The 13069-nt window shown below is 51.9% G+C and overlaps 1 protein-coding gene across 1 annotated transcript in view; it reads left to right on the plus strand.

Annotated features, from left to right (window-relative positions):
- Positions 1 to 8379: 8379 nt before the first annotated feature.
- The window catches only part of SLCO3A1 (solute carrier organic anion transporter family member 3A1), a gene marked incomplete at both ends in the record, with an annotated part of 63474 nt that continues 58784 nt past the window's right edge, over positions 8380 to 13069 (plus strand). The window contains one exon of the mRNA XM_080808676.1: positions 8380 to 8559. Within this exon, the coding sequence (XP_080664802.1) occupies positions 8380 to 8559 (180 nt within the window). The remainder of the gene's footprint in view (positions 8560 to 13069) is intronic.

Raw genomic sequence — 13069 nt, forward strand, 5'->3', positions numbered from 1 at the left:
CACAGAGATATCTAGCCAAGTTGGTTGTATTCTGGATCTGCTAGAATCTTCCTTTTAAATATTAAACTGGAGAGCAAGTTACGGTGTATACCCTCCAGCATGACTTCCAGTACTGAGCTAGCAATGGGTACTGGTGGCAGAAATTTCTCTTGCTTCCCTATTTTTTTGTAAACGGGAGGTGAATTAATTAGCCAATAATTTGAAACATTTCATAGTCTTTTTGTGGCCTGAAACAGTGCATGAGGGGCTTTGATTCTAAGACTACAGTGCTCTCAGTGTGTACGGCAGATTGTATTTTCCAAAGATGGTCACAGCAATATATATCCCATCCCATAGGTTCTTTTTTTTTTTTTTTTTTAAAGATTTTATTTACTTACTTATTTGAGAGAGGGGGGAGAGAGAGAGAGAGAGAGAGAGAGAGAGACGGTAAATGGGGAAGAGCAGAGGGAGAGGGACAAGCAGACTTTGATGAACACGGAGCCCAATGCAGGGCTTGATCTCATGACCCTGAGATCATGACCTGAGCTGAAATCAACAGTCAGATACTTAACAGACTGAGCCACTCAGGCGCTCCCTGTCCCCTAGGTTCTTGTAACAATGTGGCACTGACCCACCTTCATCGAAAGGTGAGTTCTGTGATCTCTCCCCTTGAGTCTGGTTGGAGCTTTGCAGCTGTCTCCATCAACAGAATGCAGCAGGAATGACGCTGCATGAGCGAAGAGTAGGTCATGAAAGGTCCATGGCTTTCCTTCTGAGGCATGGATGCTAGGAATCCTGAGTGGACATGTATGAAGTCTGGCTTCCTCAAGGTTGCCATTTTGGAGAGATCGTGAAGAAAGACCACAAACAGAGATGCCAGGAAGGCAGGGCTCTTCTAGCCCCCAGCTGTTGGAGCCTTCCTAGGCCAGGATGCAGGCATGGGAGAGTGAGGGAGACCTCCGTGATTCCAGCCCTGAGCCTTCCAGGAGGGGCCAGTTCTCCCTACCAAGCCCTGCCCAGATTGTAGATTCTTGAGCAAAATGAACAAATGAACATCATTGTTTAAACCACTGTGTTTTGGGGTGCTTTATTAAGCAGCATTAGATTATCAAAAACATGGGCTTCCCATCCCCACCCTCCATCTATATCAGTATATTACCCACTCCCTGTATGACTATATTACTTTATATCCCAGGACATACTCCGCAACCACCCACCCCTTTCACCGAGGTCCATTGTGCTTTTCTGGAATTTACAATCGCATAGACTTAGCAAGATGCGAGCCTTGAGCTGAGTGTCCCTGGGCAGCCGAGAGGTGACTGTCAGGCTTTCTGATTGGGGAATTAGCCCAGGTCCCTCATGCAGAGCCCTCTTGTCCTTTCTCTCTGTGGAGGAAGGAGGGACTCTTCCTTGGTCATCCCATTCATCCTGTGTTAAGGGGCATTTCCCTGGAAACTGGATGGTCCAGATTTAGAATCTGGGGTTTCAGCCCAATTAAGTCCTGGTGGCCCTTTTGGGTTTTCATGGATATTTTAAGGGGAGCTAGCAGAGGGAAGTTCAGGCAGCCCTCACGATCTTGAAGTCCAGAATCCTAGCTTTCATTCTGAGATTGAGAGATGTTGTGAGAACAAAAGTCAGACGCAAAATGGACCCCTCTCTGGGTCCCCGGGCCTTGTCGGGTCCCCTGCGCTCTGCAGGACCCCATGGCGTGAGGGTTCCAGGAGAATGAAAAGAATCTGCATCTTCTTTAGAGCCAACTGTTTCTCTTCAAACTCCTTTCTAAAGCCCCAAACACAAGGAAAAGGGGAATGCACAGAAATCCACAATGCTGCTGGAAGTCGCCTAGCTTTGGGCTCCTTTTGATAGCCTCCTAGGCTGGTTCTGTTCTACTCAAATCATCCTGTGCATATGAATCGCCTGGGGATCTTGTTAAAATTTAAATTCTGATTCAGAACATCTGGGCTGAGGTCTGAGCGGCTGCATTTCTAGCAAGCTCCCAGATGACCCCAGGGCTGCTGGTCCACAGACCACACATTGAGTGGTGAGGCTCTGGGTAGTTTCCGTTGCACTCACTTCCTAAAGGCAGCCCAGAAAGACTCTCACTTCCTGCCTCGCTAGATGTGGTTTTACAGCTATTATGACTATCATGTCCTCTTTGCCTCCCAGTGCTTATGGGCTCCACCTGCCATTTTGTCCTGTTCCACAGCGGGGGGTGGGGGGGGGGTTAGCTCATGTGGGGAAGGATCCCTTCTTGTATCCTCACTGATTTGTTCTCTGCCCAGTAGTTACTAAACACTCTGGGCCTGGCTCCTCCAGGGCCAGAAACAGAGACGGAAGGCACTGATCAGAAGCTTCTCGCGAGAAGGGCAGTGAGCGCCCTCTGCAACAGGACAAACACCAGGGCAGAGGAGGACGTCGTAGATGGTAAGGGGATGTAGGTGGTAGGGAAGCAGTGGGGGATGGGAAGACATCCAGTGAGAATGTCACCTCCTCACCTACGAGGAGGAGGCCACATTCTAACTGGATCTTAAGGTACTAGTAGGTGTGAGCCTGCTGAAGAAAGGGGAGGGGGGGAACAGCATTCCAGGCAGAGGAACTAGCAGGTGCAAACATTTGAAGGAGAAAGCATGGTGAGCTCAAGAGACTGCAATTAATTATGACCAGAGCATGGTGTGTGTGTGTGTGTGTGTGAGAGAGAGAGAGAGGGAGAGAGAGAGAGAGAGAGAGAGAGAGAGAGGAGGGCTGGGGAGAGGGGTACGGTAGTATATTAGCGTGCTCGGGCTACTCTAACAAAAGATCACAGACTCCGTGGCTTAAACAACAGACATTTGTTTTCTCTCAGTACTGGCGGTTAGAACTCTTGAGGTCAAGGTGTTAGCACGTTTGGTGCCTCCTGAAGCTTCTCCCCTTGACTTGCAAACCCTCTCTTCTCCCTGGGTCCTCACGTGGTTGTCCTTCTGTCTGAACGTCCTGTGTCCTCATCTCCTCTTTCTGTAAGGACCCAGTCTTCTCAGGTGAAGTTCCCCCGAGGATCTCCGTTGCCCTTACTCTCCTCTTCAAAGGCCCTACCTCCGAATACAGTCACCTTTCGAGGGACTGGGGGGTTAGAGCTTCACCGTATGAATTCGGGGGGCCCGAAACTCAGCCCGGAATAGGCAGGCTGAGGTAGGATGGATTCTTCTTCATTTTGTTGCTTTCTTTACCCTTCCATAGGGGGGAAGTTGGACAGGGTTTGGAGGACAGAAGCTGGGCATGGGGGAGGACCCTAATCTGAGCAGGGGTTTCCACTCCCCCACCTGTGGATGTTGTCTTTATTACTCATACTCTTGATTTAGGTTTTAGCGGCATCCCACACCTTGGGGTTTTCTTTCCTGGTCTTCTCATATGTCCTTTGTTCCAACAACCGGAGGGTTCCTGGGCTGCCATGCGCCAAGACCACCTGGGGTACCCAGCGCTGGAGCCCATGACTCCTAGCGGGGTAGACAGCTGTGGCCACTTTCTGCGGGTCTGGGGACCCATGAGACTCTCGGCACGTTATCAGCCTTGAAACCCTGCACGTCTTTGCCAGAGAGGCTGTGGGGCCTCCCAAATATTTGCAGGGCTGGTTCACTTCATTGGCTCACATTTACTATCAGTAGCCACCCTTAAAACACAAGGGTGTGTGTGCATTTTTGAGACTGGGAGCAAAACTGGGACACTTGCCCTTGAGAGAGAGAAGGCATTGTGTCAGTGAGAGGCACTCCAGGATAAGTCCTGATGTAAGAAGGAGCCTCGGGGATGGAGAAGCAGGTCCCTGGGGAGCATACCTGGAAGGATGTCTTCTATAAACCTTGACACCCTCTGGTCATTTTCCTGTCCTAATTGTAAGTATTAAGCCTCTTGGCAGGAGGCCTGTTAGATGCTGAGCAGGACAAGGGCTCCTTTATTTTTGAAGGAAAACACTCTGCTCTAAAGAAGCTAACAGTCTATTTGGGTAAACACATTCTATTTACCCACATAGCAATCGAAGGCAACCAAGGATGAGCTCCCCAAATACTCTAATATTGGTAAATGTTTATCATTTGTATTGCTTCTTTCATCTCAAGGCTCATTTTGCATAAATAAAACACATTTCTAAATCCTGAGTTTTCTCTTATCTGTTCTCCAATTTCCCTGAACGTTCTTTTTTTTTTTCCTCCCTTTCCGTTTCCCTTGGATTTCGGAGGCACATTCTTAAAATTGCATCTACACTGATGTTTATTCTTTTCACTTCTTTGCTGAGCTTTAGGATATATTCAAATTAAGAGATATAATTTAAAATGTAGAACTGTGAATACAGTCAGTAGCAAACACCAGCTATGGGCTCTGAGTAGAAAGGCATATATGCATCAGGCTAATTGTAAAGTGGGGGTGGGGAGAGAAAAACTCCAAGGGAGAGAAAATAAGCTTCAACTCAGCCCAAATATTAGTTTCAAGCCAAAGAAGTTGGCCTAACCCCAATTCTATCCTTGGTTGGACACAATACATGATTGCTGTATTTTCAGAAAAAGAAAAAAAAAAAATCCATCCATAGGGTGAGAATCTAAGTATCTATTTTCCATCCCAGTGACAATCAGAAATCATTCTTTGCATTTATTTTTCAACTTTGTATTTGCCTGTGAACAAAATTGAAGCTGGCAAAGGATGGTTCATGTGAATTACTTGAACAACAGTTTCTCATTGTGTTGAATTACATTGAGGCTGCTTGCTGTGAAATCTTGTCACAGCCCAGGAACAGTGAAAGATATTGTCACTTCTCTTTCCCGTGGCCATGAAGTCAACCCACTTCTCTCCCACATAAATGAATCGATGGTCCTTTCCAAAGTGGGGGAGAAAAGCTTCCCAAATCCTAATCACCAGGCATTTACGTACAGCTTATTAATGTTTTTGGAATAAAAAAGCCGGTCTATCGTCCCACGTCACCCGATCTTCGTGCTTCCCTACATCGCATTTCCAGATTACATGGCTTCTCAGTGTTTGGAATACCTCTAGTCGCCAAGAAAGAGAGGAGTCATGGAGCCCCAGCTCTAGCTAGCAGTATTTTCATCTAATTTAGGAAAGTCCAATTTAGAACCTAGCCCAGAAAAGTAGCAGAGAGGCAAAAATAATCACAAGGGTCCTCCAGGCGTTTGTGATGCCCGTGGATCCTAAATTCACCACCCACCACTAGGGGGATAGAGGATGAGAAAGGGTCCAGGCTGGAAGTGGTGGCTGTGGCATTTCTCCAAGGCAACATTTAAGGTTGCCCGGTTGAGGCGTGGGATGGGATCTGGGCTCTGTTTGCCTTGTTTGCCACAGGAGGGTCAATGATTCATTTCAGAGGCTGGTTGGAGGGGAAACCACAGATCATGGCGGGGCTAAATCCCCTCTTGATCTCCCTCCTCCTCCCAACTTGGGGTGGAAAATGCAGTTTTCTATTCCTGCCACTTGGTAGCTGTAAGCTCCTAAAAGCTACTTGCAGCTTTTACTCATGAGTCAAATGGGCCTAATAAGAACAGTTCTCCCTGTTGCGAGATTTGAATGTTACACAGGGCATTAACATACCTAACCAACAGTCACGTGTCATGTAGATAGGAGGGTGGTCAGTCTTTTGTACTGCTTTCTTTGCATAGGAGAGAAGCCAAGTAGAGGAACCTGAGCTCATGAACCCACCTTATCAACCCTGAAGTCCTGCTCTACAGGTAAATAAAGGCAAGCGAGGAGGGAAGGAAATTAAAGGTGTTAAAGTCTTCTTTCTGATGGTTGTGAGGCTGACACCTGATTTCCTTCAGGCTGACTTTGATTACTCTTGAAGGCTTCAGGCACAGGATTATTTTCATGGCTGCTTACCGTTAATTACATGGAGAAGCTAATCCAGAATCCTCTCTCTGGCAGCAGAAGTGTTTGAATACTCCAAAGACAGTTAAGTTTTGATCTAAAATAAATGACCCAAACTGAAAAAAGCCCGTGTCCTTCTTGGACTATACACAGGGTAATGTGCTATAGAGTGAAGAGAGCTAGACTTGGATTCAAGTCCTGTCCCTTTTGAGCTGTGTGACCCTGGGCTAGTCACTATATATCTCTGAGTCTCCATTTATAAAGCAGAAACTGTACTGAGTTCTGCTGTCCCCAAGAGACAGGGAGTCATTAAGAACCTGGACTGGTTTCAGAGGCTGGCCCTGCCATTGACTGGATATGTGACATTGGTAAGGTTACTTAACCTTCCCAGGACTCTGTTTTCTTATCTGTAAAATGGGCTAATAATAGTATCTAGCTTAGAGGATGGTTGTGAGGCGTGAAGGGTAGATGCAGGTAAAGCATTTAGAATGGGACCTGGCCAGAGGAAACACAGGAGAAGCATTACCTCTTGTTGTTACAAAGTATGTAAACAACACTTACGGACTATGATGCACTCAGCATGCTATTTCAACAGCTTCGGGGACAAGTAAATATCTCGGCTTTGCAGGGCCAAGTCACAGAGGCAGGAAGGGAACTAGCTCATCGGGGGTCTTCTCAGGGAAAAGAATGGAGGTACTCCCCCTGAAGCCGGTGCCGGAGAGGGCCCAGCAGGCGGGCCAGAGGCAGGACTCAGTAGAAATGTCAGCTGTGCGTGAGGGGAGGGTGCTGGGAATAGGGGAGGGGCTGCACTAAGGGGACAGACTCTCCGGGAATGCTGCAGCCCCTGGTGACATGAATGGGGGGAGGGGGAATGAATGGTAAAAGATCTCTGCTGGGGGGAGCCAATTCAGACAGCAGACAGTCAGGACCAGGAGAGGGGAAGCATCTGAAAGGGACACCAAGTCTAGGTGAGATCATGTCTGGAACGACAGGATGAAGCAGTTTATATTTAAATGGTATGGCAAGACAACGCCCCCACATTACACCATCCATTCTCATTCAAGTTCTTCGGGAGGAAATAAACATTATGGAAGTGTTAATTGCTATTCAGTTTCAAATTTTAGCCCGCATTTGTACACGGGAGCCTAGGAGAATGGCACATTTTCTCTGACACATTATTAAGTAAAGGCTTTAGAAATAATTGGTTGAGCCCCCCCAGTGGCCCAGGCAGAAGTTGCTGAGCCTTCCCGGTACTGATCCAGTCCTTCCCAGTTTTTCTGAGCTTCCCAAAGCTGTGGGACGACTAGCGGATCCTACGGGTGTTGACTTGTGGCCCAAACTCCTGGTAATGATTATAAAGAGCGGCAGCCACGGGGCGCAGGCTTTCAGGCCAAGGACAGGGAAGCGGCCCGGGCCACAAAATTGGGGGGTGGGGTGGGGTGGGGATCAAGGCAGGCCTGTGTCGAATCGCTTCCCGCGGGCTGTCGCCTCGGGTACATCATTCCCGAGGACAGGCTTCGGGCCGATGGAGGGCTGGACGAAGCCCTCTGCTGGGGTCACTGGGACCGTGCAGCCACCTAGACAGTGTGGCTGGGGGTGGCTGATAGTCTGTGCGGTTCCCGACGGGTTAATCGAACTTCCCCCGTGGGGGTGCTTCAGCTGCTTTCTCTCCTTGCGGTCAGGAGCCATTTACGCACGCCCAGGGGCCCCGGGGAGCAGGAGCAGGGGCCAGCCGGCTGCGGAAGCCTCAAGCAGCTCTGACCTCTGGCACCTCCCCAAGCCCCGGGGCGCAACATCTGTCCCCAGAAATAGCCGGGCGGAGAAGAGAGCGCGCCCACCCCTTCCTGGGCACTCGGTCTTCTCTCTCTTCCTAGAAACCCGCTCTCCCCTCCTCGCGTCTAGCGCCCCGGATCCCGAGCTCTCGGTCCCCGCCCCGCGGGGGCGCCCCCGCACCCCACCGCCGCGCCCCCAGTTGTACGCGCAGCACCGCCCAGCGCCGGCGGCAGCGCGCCCCGCGCCCCGCAGCGCCATCTAGGGGCCGGGCACCGCCTTCCTCCCTCAGGGGCACCCCCCCCTCCCTCCTTCCTTCCGCGCGCGCCCCGAGCTGCTCCCCCTCGCGCCTCCCCGAGGGCGCACCGGCGGCGGGGGGCGGCCCGGCCTCGGGGCAGACGCACGGGAGGCGAGCGCCGGCGGGCGAGGGGGAGCGGGCGATGGCAGCGGCGGGCGTCCGCGGGCGGCGAGGCGGCGGCGGCGGCGGCGGCGGCGGCGGCGGGCGGCGCGAGGAGCCCCTGTGATTGGCACAGCCCGAGCCGGAGGAGGAGGCGCGGGGAGGGCGGAGGAGGAGGAGGTGGAGGAAGGGGGCGAGCGCGCGCGGCGGCGGCGGCGGTGGCGGCGGCGGCGAGGAGCTGTGCCTTTCACCTCTTCAGCCCCGGCAGGACAGGGGCGGCCGCCGCGGGCCCGGGGCGGGGACAGCACGCAGGCTCGCCGCGCACACCGCCGCCCGGCAGCGGCCCCGATACCCGGGGCGAGCGGGAAAGCGGCGGCGGCCGCGGCGGCGGGGGAAGGATGCAGGGGAAGAAGCCGGGCGGCTCGTCGGGCGGCGGCCGGAGCGGCGAGCTGCAGGGGGACGAGGCGCAGAGGAACAAGAAGAAGAAAAAGAAGGTGTCCTGCTTCTCCAACATCAAGATCTTCCTGGTGTCCGAGTGCGCCCTGATGCTGGCGCAGGGCACGGTGGGCGCCTACCTGGTGAGTCCCCTTGCCAACTCCGCCGCGGGGGCCCCCTCCGCAGCCCGGCGCCCGGGCGGCCGGCAGGCACGGGGAAGGGGCCGCCCGGGCCCGGGGGCAGGCGGGCATGACCTCGGCCCGGCGCGGAGGTTGGCGAGTGGTGCAGAGGCGGCCGCCGGGGGAGCTGCCGGCCCGGGCTGCCGAGAGAGCGGGGAGCGGGCGGGACCGCGGATGCCGGCAGCTGCTCGCGCGGCCGGCGGGGGCCCGGGGTGCCCGGGGAGGAGAGGCGGCGGGCAGGTGGGCGTGAAACCGTTCCCCTCCCCGCCGGGGAAGCGCAGCCAGAGGGTGACTTCAGGAGCCCCCTCGGAGAGGCAGGCAGCGCGGTTTTCAGGTGACCTGCACATGGGAAGAAAAGCCAGTTAGCATCCTGCGTCCTCTACTCTCCATTCCATTCGCCTCGAGAACAAATCCATTATGCATCATTTTCTCCGGGCGCTTTCTCCATGCGCCAATTACGGGGGGGGGGGGTGTTTAACAGCTTAGAGTAAAATGCGCCCGAGTGTGGCCCTGATCCGAGCCAGGGCTGCAGGGGGGGGAATATTCCCTCTTTCTATCCCCCTAGCCATCTTTCGGCGTCTGGGATAAAGTTACAGTACCTGGAGAGCAGCTGCGAGTTTGTATAGTTCCTGCTACCCATGCTCAGACCTCGATTCCCCACCGTGGTCTCTCGCCCTCAAGGGGGTTGCAGCATTTTGCACTATGTACATCTCTTTCATTTGCCTTCCGAAAGGGGATATTAGTGCCCAAACGGCCCAGGGGTGCATAACATATCAGAGGAAACAGCTTGTAATGACTCAGCACTGTCAAATACCTACTTTGTCGCTTCGTCCTGCCCCGCGCAGGTGGTCCCAACATGAGTTAGAGAGAGTGCACTTCCAGACCCAAGTACAGCCCTGCCTACACGGGAGAATATTTTTGTTTTCGGAGTGTACAGTGTTAAATCATTACTTGGTGATTGACCTGCGACTGAAATCAAATGTCAGAGACTTTGAGTGTTGGTGAACAAGTTTGACAGAGATAGAATTGGACAAGATTTTGGCTGTTGGATAAGGGCATCCACAGACAGAATCGTGCTCTTCCTGGTGTAATCCCTCCTTCCTGGCCTTGGGGTCCAGTTAATGAGATCCAGACTGCTGGGGCAGGGCACCATTCATAAATGGTCTCCAAAGACTCGGGGCCTTGCTGTCCGGGGAAACTATGAACTATGCTCATAGCAGGTGTGGTCTCTAGTAGGGGGTAAAGTCAGTTTCGAGGTTATGAGAGTGGGTTGTTCAAGCTCAGCTCTCTGTTTGGATCTCTCTTCTATAAAATGCACTTTCTCTGTAGTTACAGTTCAGACAGTACTCGTGGCCCGTGGAGTTTTGAGGTAGGGATAACTGTGTCTTGGGGGGCGGGGGGGGGGTCTGTTTATCAGAACTTTCATGGAGGGAATTTGATTGTTAAGATCTTAAAATAGGTATATGTATTACCAAGATGCAAATGCACAGTAAGAAAATATTCGTAGGTCTGTACTGGGAGCATATGCAAAGTATGTACTCCCTGACCTGGTCTGGGTTTGAGGAGGTATTTAGTATATCCACAGCTGTCTTCAGTTTCACAGTTTGGTGGCCCGAGACCACCAAGCAGAGTGCAGTATTCATGTGTGGCAAACAGCAACAGAACTTTTCACACCGTGAATTATAAAGGAAGGCACGGGCTTAGTTTTATCTTGCAGTGATCTAAGGGTCTTAGAACAGAATGAGGCTGGGCTTCAGCCAGATGAGTAGCCTAAGCTCCTTTAGAAAGTTGAGAAGCAGAGGGCTGATGGCGAGGCAGATATATAGAGGCAGGGCTGGCACCAGGAGAGAGAACGTTGACTCGAATCCCAGAATAGGCCAGTGGCAGGCAGCTGAGGAAGTCAGTCTACCTTTGGGGGGGCGGCGGTGGGGGGGGGCCCTGCTTGCAATTTCAGCCTGGGTTGATAGAAAGCTTAGTTCAGAGGGGTAGGGTAACAGGAGTTAACAGGTGACCGGCAGAAAGGAGCTGGAGGCCCAGCAGAGGACAGGCCTAGGAAATTGAATTCATTTTGGTTACCAGGAGTGGAGGCATAAGGTGCTCAGGGCTCAGCCTTGCCCGGCTGCCCTGGACTGTCAATTGCCATCTGAACCTCATGAAAATAGATAGTTTGCTTGCCAGGCTTGACCGAATCCGCTCGCTGCAGGTTTTACTCTTCCGGGCCGCTGGGGAGTTGGCTGTTCATCTGTTATTTTGGAGGTGGAATAAAAAGTTTGTTATTCCTCAGCTGTGTGAGACGTCTTTATGGATAACTGGCGAATGCAGCATTGTAGGATGTTTGCAGGAGAAGCAGACTCCTCCCTGTTAATTCATCGTGGCTTTCTTGAGAAACCCGAGTGCCTGCACCCGGGGTCGGTGTGCAGGGTGTGTGTTATATGTGATCTTGGCATTGGCAATCAGCCCGTCCCTCTGATGAAGCATTTTCAGATACCCGAGGAAGGGCACACTTTGGGGCATGGCCAGCAATGCTTGCTTCTGGGGGGAGGAGGCGGGGGGGGGGGCGTGATCCAAAGTTCTGTGGCAGCGATGGTATTTCCTGTTTGATCCCAATAGTCCACGTTTTCATTTTGTCTCTCTCTTTTTTTTTTTTTTTTAAAAAACATTTGGAGGCTTCATTTCATTTCTCCGTTTACTTTCTGGAAAGGCAGATTGCCCGTGTCTTCAGTGACACTGGTGTAGGCTTCCCAACTGCAGAACCGAAGGAGGAAGTTGCCTGCGATTTGAAAAGCAACTTTGAAAAGCAGGACTCTGTGTGTTTGCGTGTGAGTGTGTGCGCGAATGCACGCACCTTCCCTCAAGAACCTGCGTAGGGAGGAAACTCAAGGGAGACTTGTGTATGAGACAAACACTAATTGTTGAGCTGGGCAGGGGACCAGCAGCTTTTTGCCTGGGTGTGTGTGTGGGGGGGGGGCTCTCAGGAGAGTGCAGAAGGCTATTGCCCACCCCCCCCTCCCAGACTCTGATCATAGAGATAAGGTAATCATGCAACCCCAGGCCAGCTGTGGATTCTGAAATCTGTTACACTTGCAAGTGTTTGAACCTGAAATTATGCTTCAGATCAGCCAACAGTCGCAGGGATGTTCTTTCCTCGTCCCTAAAACAGCCTGATGGGCCACGAGATAATTTCTGTAGCAGAAGAGAGACCTGTCCGGTTTGATCGGCGTGGCGTCCTGGGTCAAGAACGTGATTTTCCTTGACTGGGGCCTCGGCTTCGGGTGGCTCCAGTCTGAACTGACCTACTTGCAAGGATGTGACATCTGCGGAAGTCTCGGGCCCTTTCGAGAAGGCGTAGGCACGTGGGAACCACTCGGAGAGAAAGTCTGTGGGTGCGCGCTGCCTGGTGGCGCGTGGAGACCCCCTGAGATGTTGGCAGCCATTTGTGGACAGTCGCCCTGCGAGCAGAGGGTCACTTACATTCTCAGACTGCTGGGGACTGGAGTGGATGAGGCTGCGGGCAGGAAATGAAAGCCTCCGACCCCTCTGGGTGGTTGTGATTGAGGCTTCCGTACAAAGGCATTTGGGTTTCTTCAGGTTGAAAGCTTGAGGCTGCAGGAGGAGTCTCCAGGGTGGGGTGTGCGGGGGGGGGGGAGTTCTGACTCTTACGGGGGCTGGGGGGTCGGGGGGGCTGGGGGGTCGGGAGGGCTGGGGGCGGTGGGCGTTTGCTGATTGAGAATTTTGCACACCCTGAGACTGAGGTTGTGGGGAGGAGATAACAAGCCAGAGGCGTGAGTGCATGTCACAAAGCTCCTTCTCGCTGCTTGATAGTCCCTTTTTAAAAATTTTCGGCCGGAGAGCATTGCATAGCTTGAGTTACTGGTAAGGTGAGACTATTGGATTTCTTATTCTTTCTTCTTCTTCTTCGTCTTCGTCTTCGTCTTCATCTTCGTCGTCGTCTTTTTTCAATCTCTCAGGAAGCATCATTTTGAAGAGGGGTATTTGCATCACTTCCCCAGAAGCAGACAGCTGAGTGACATTTTTAAAGTCCTTGTCAAATTAGTATGATGACTAAGGCCACTGTATTTTACTTAATCAAATTATTTTACACACTTATGGTTGCTCAAAGTGACAAATTCCCTGCCATTTGCATAATTACTGGATAGCCCCAGGTAGTGAGAAATACAATTACCGTGATTTTTTTTTTTCCTTCCTGTTTGGTTGCAAATGTTTAGCTAATAATTATTTAGGGGAAAAAATGATTTCTGAAAATTCCTTTCAGCCAGCTTTGTGTACATAGCTTAGTTTCTGGAGGGGTTTTTCTCTTGTGCAGTTAACAGCCCAAGAAGTGTATCAGTTGTGAAGCGAGTGCGATCTCTTTTCCTGAATTTTGTAACTCTCCCGCATTTCCATTTTAGATTCCTTACAGAGAGGATGACCCAGAGGCCTCTCAGCAGAGAGACGGCCTTACTAATCAGATGCC

Source organism: Martes martes (assembly GCF_963455335.1).
Source record: "Martes martes genome assembly, chromosome: 7".
NCBI lineage: Eukaryota > Metazoa > Chordata > Mammalia > Carnivora > Mustelidae > Martes > Martes martes.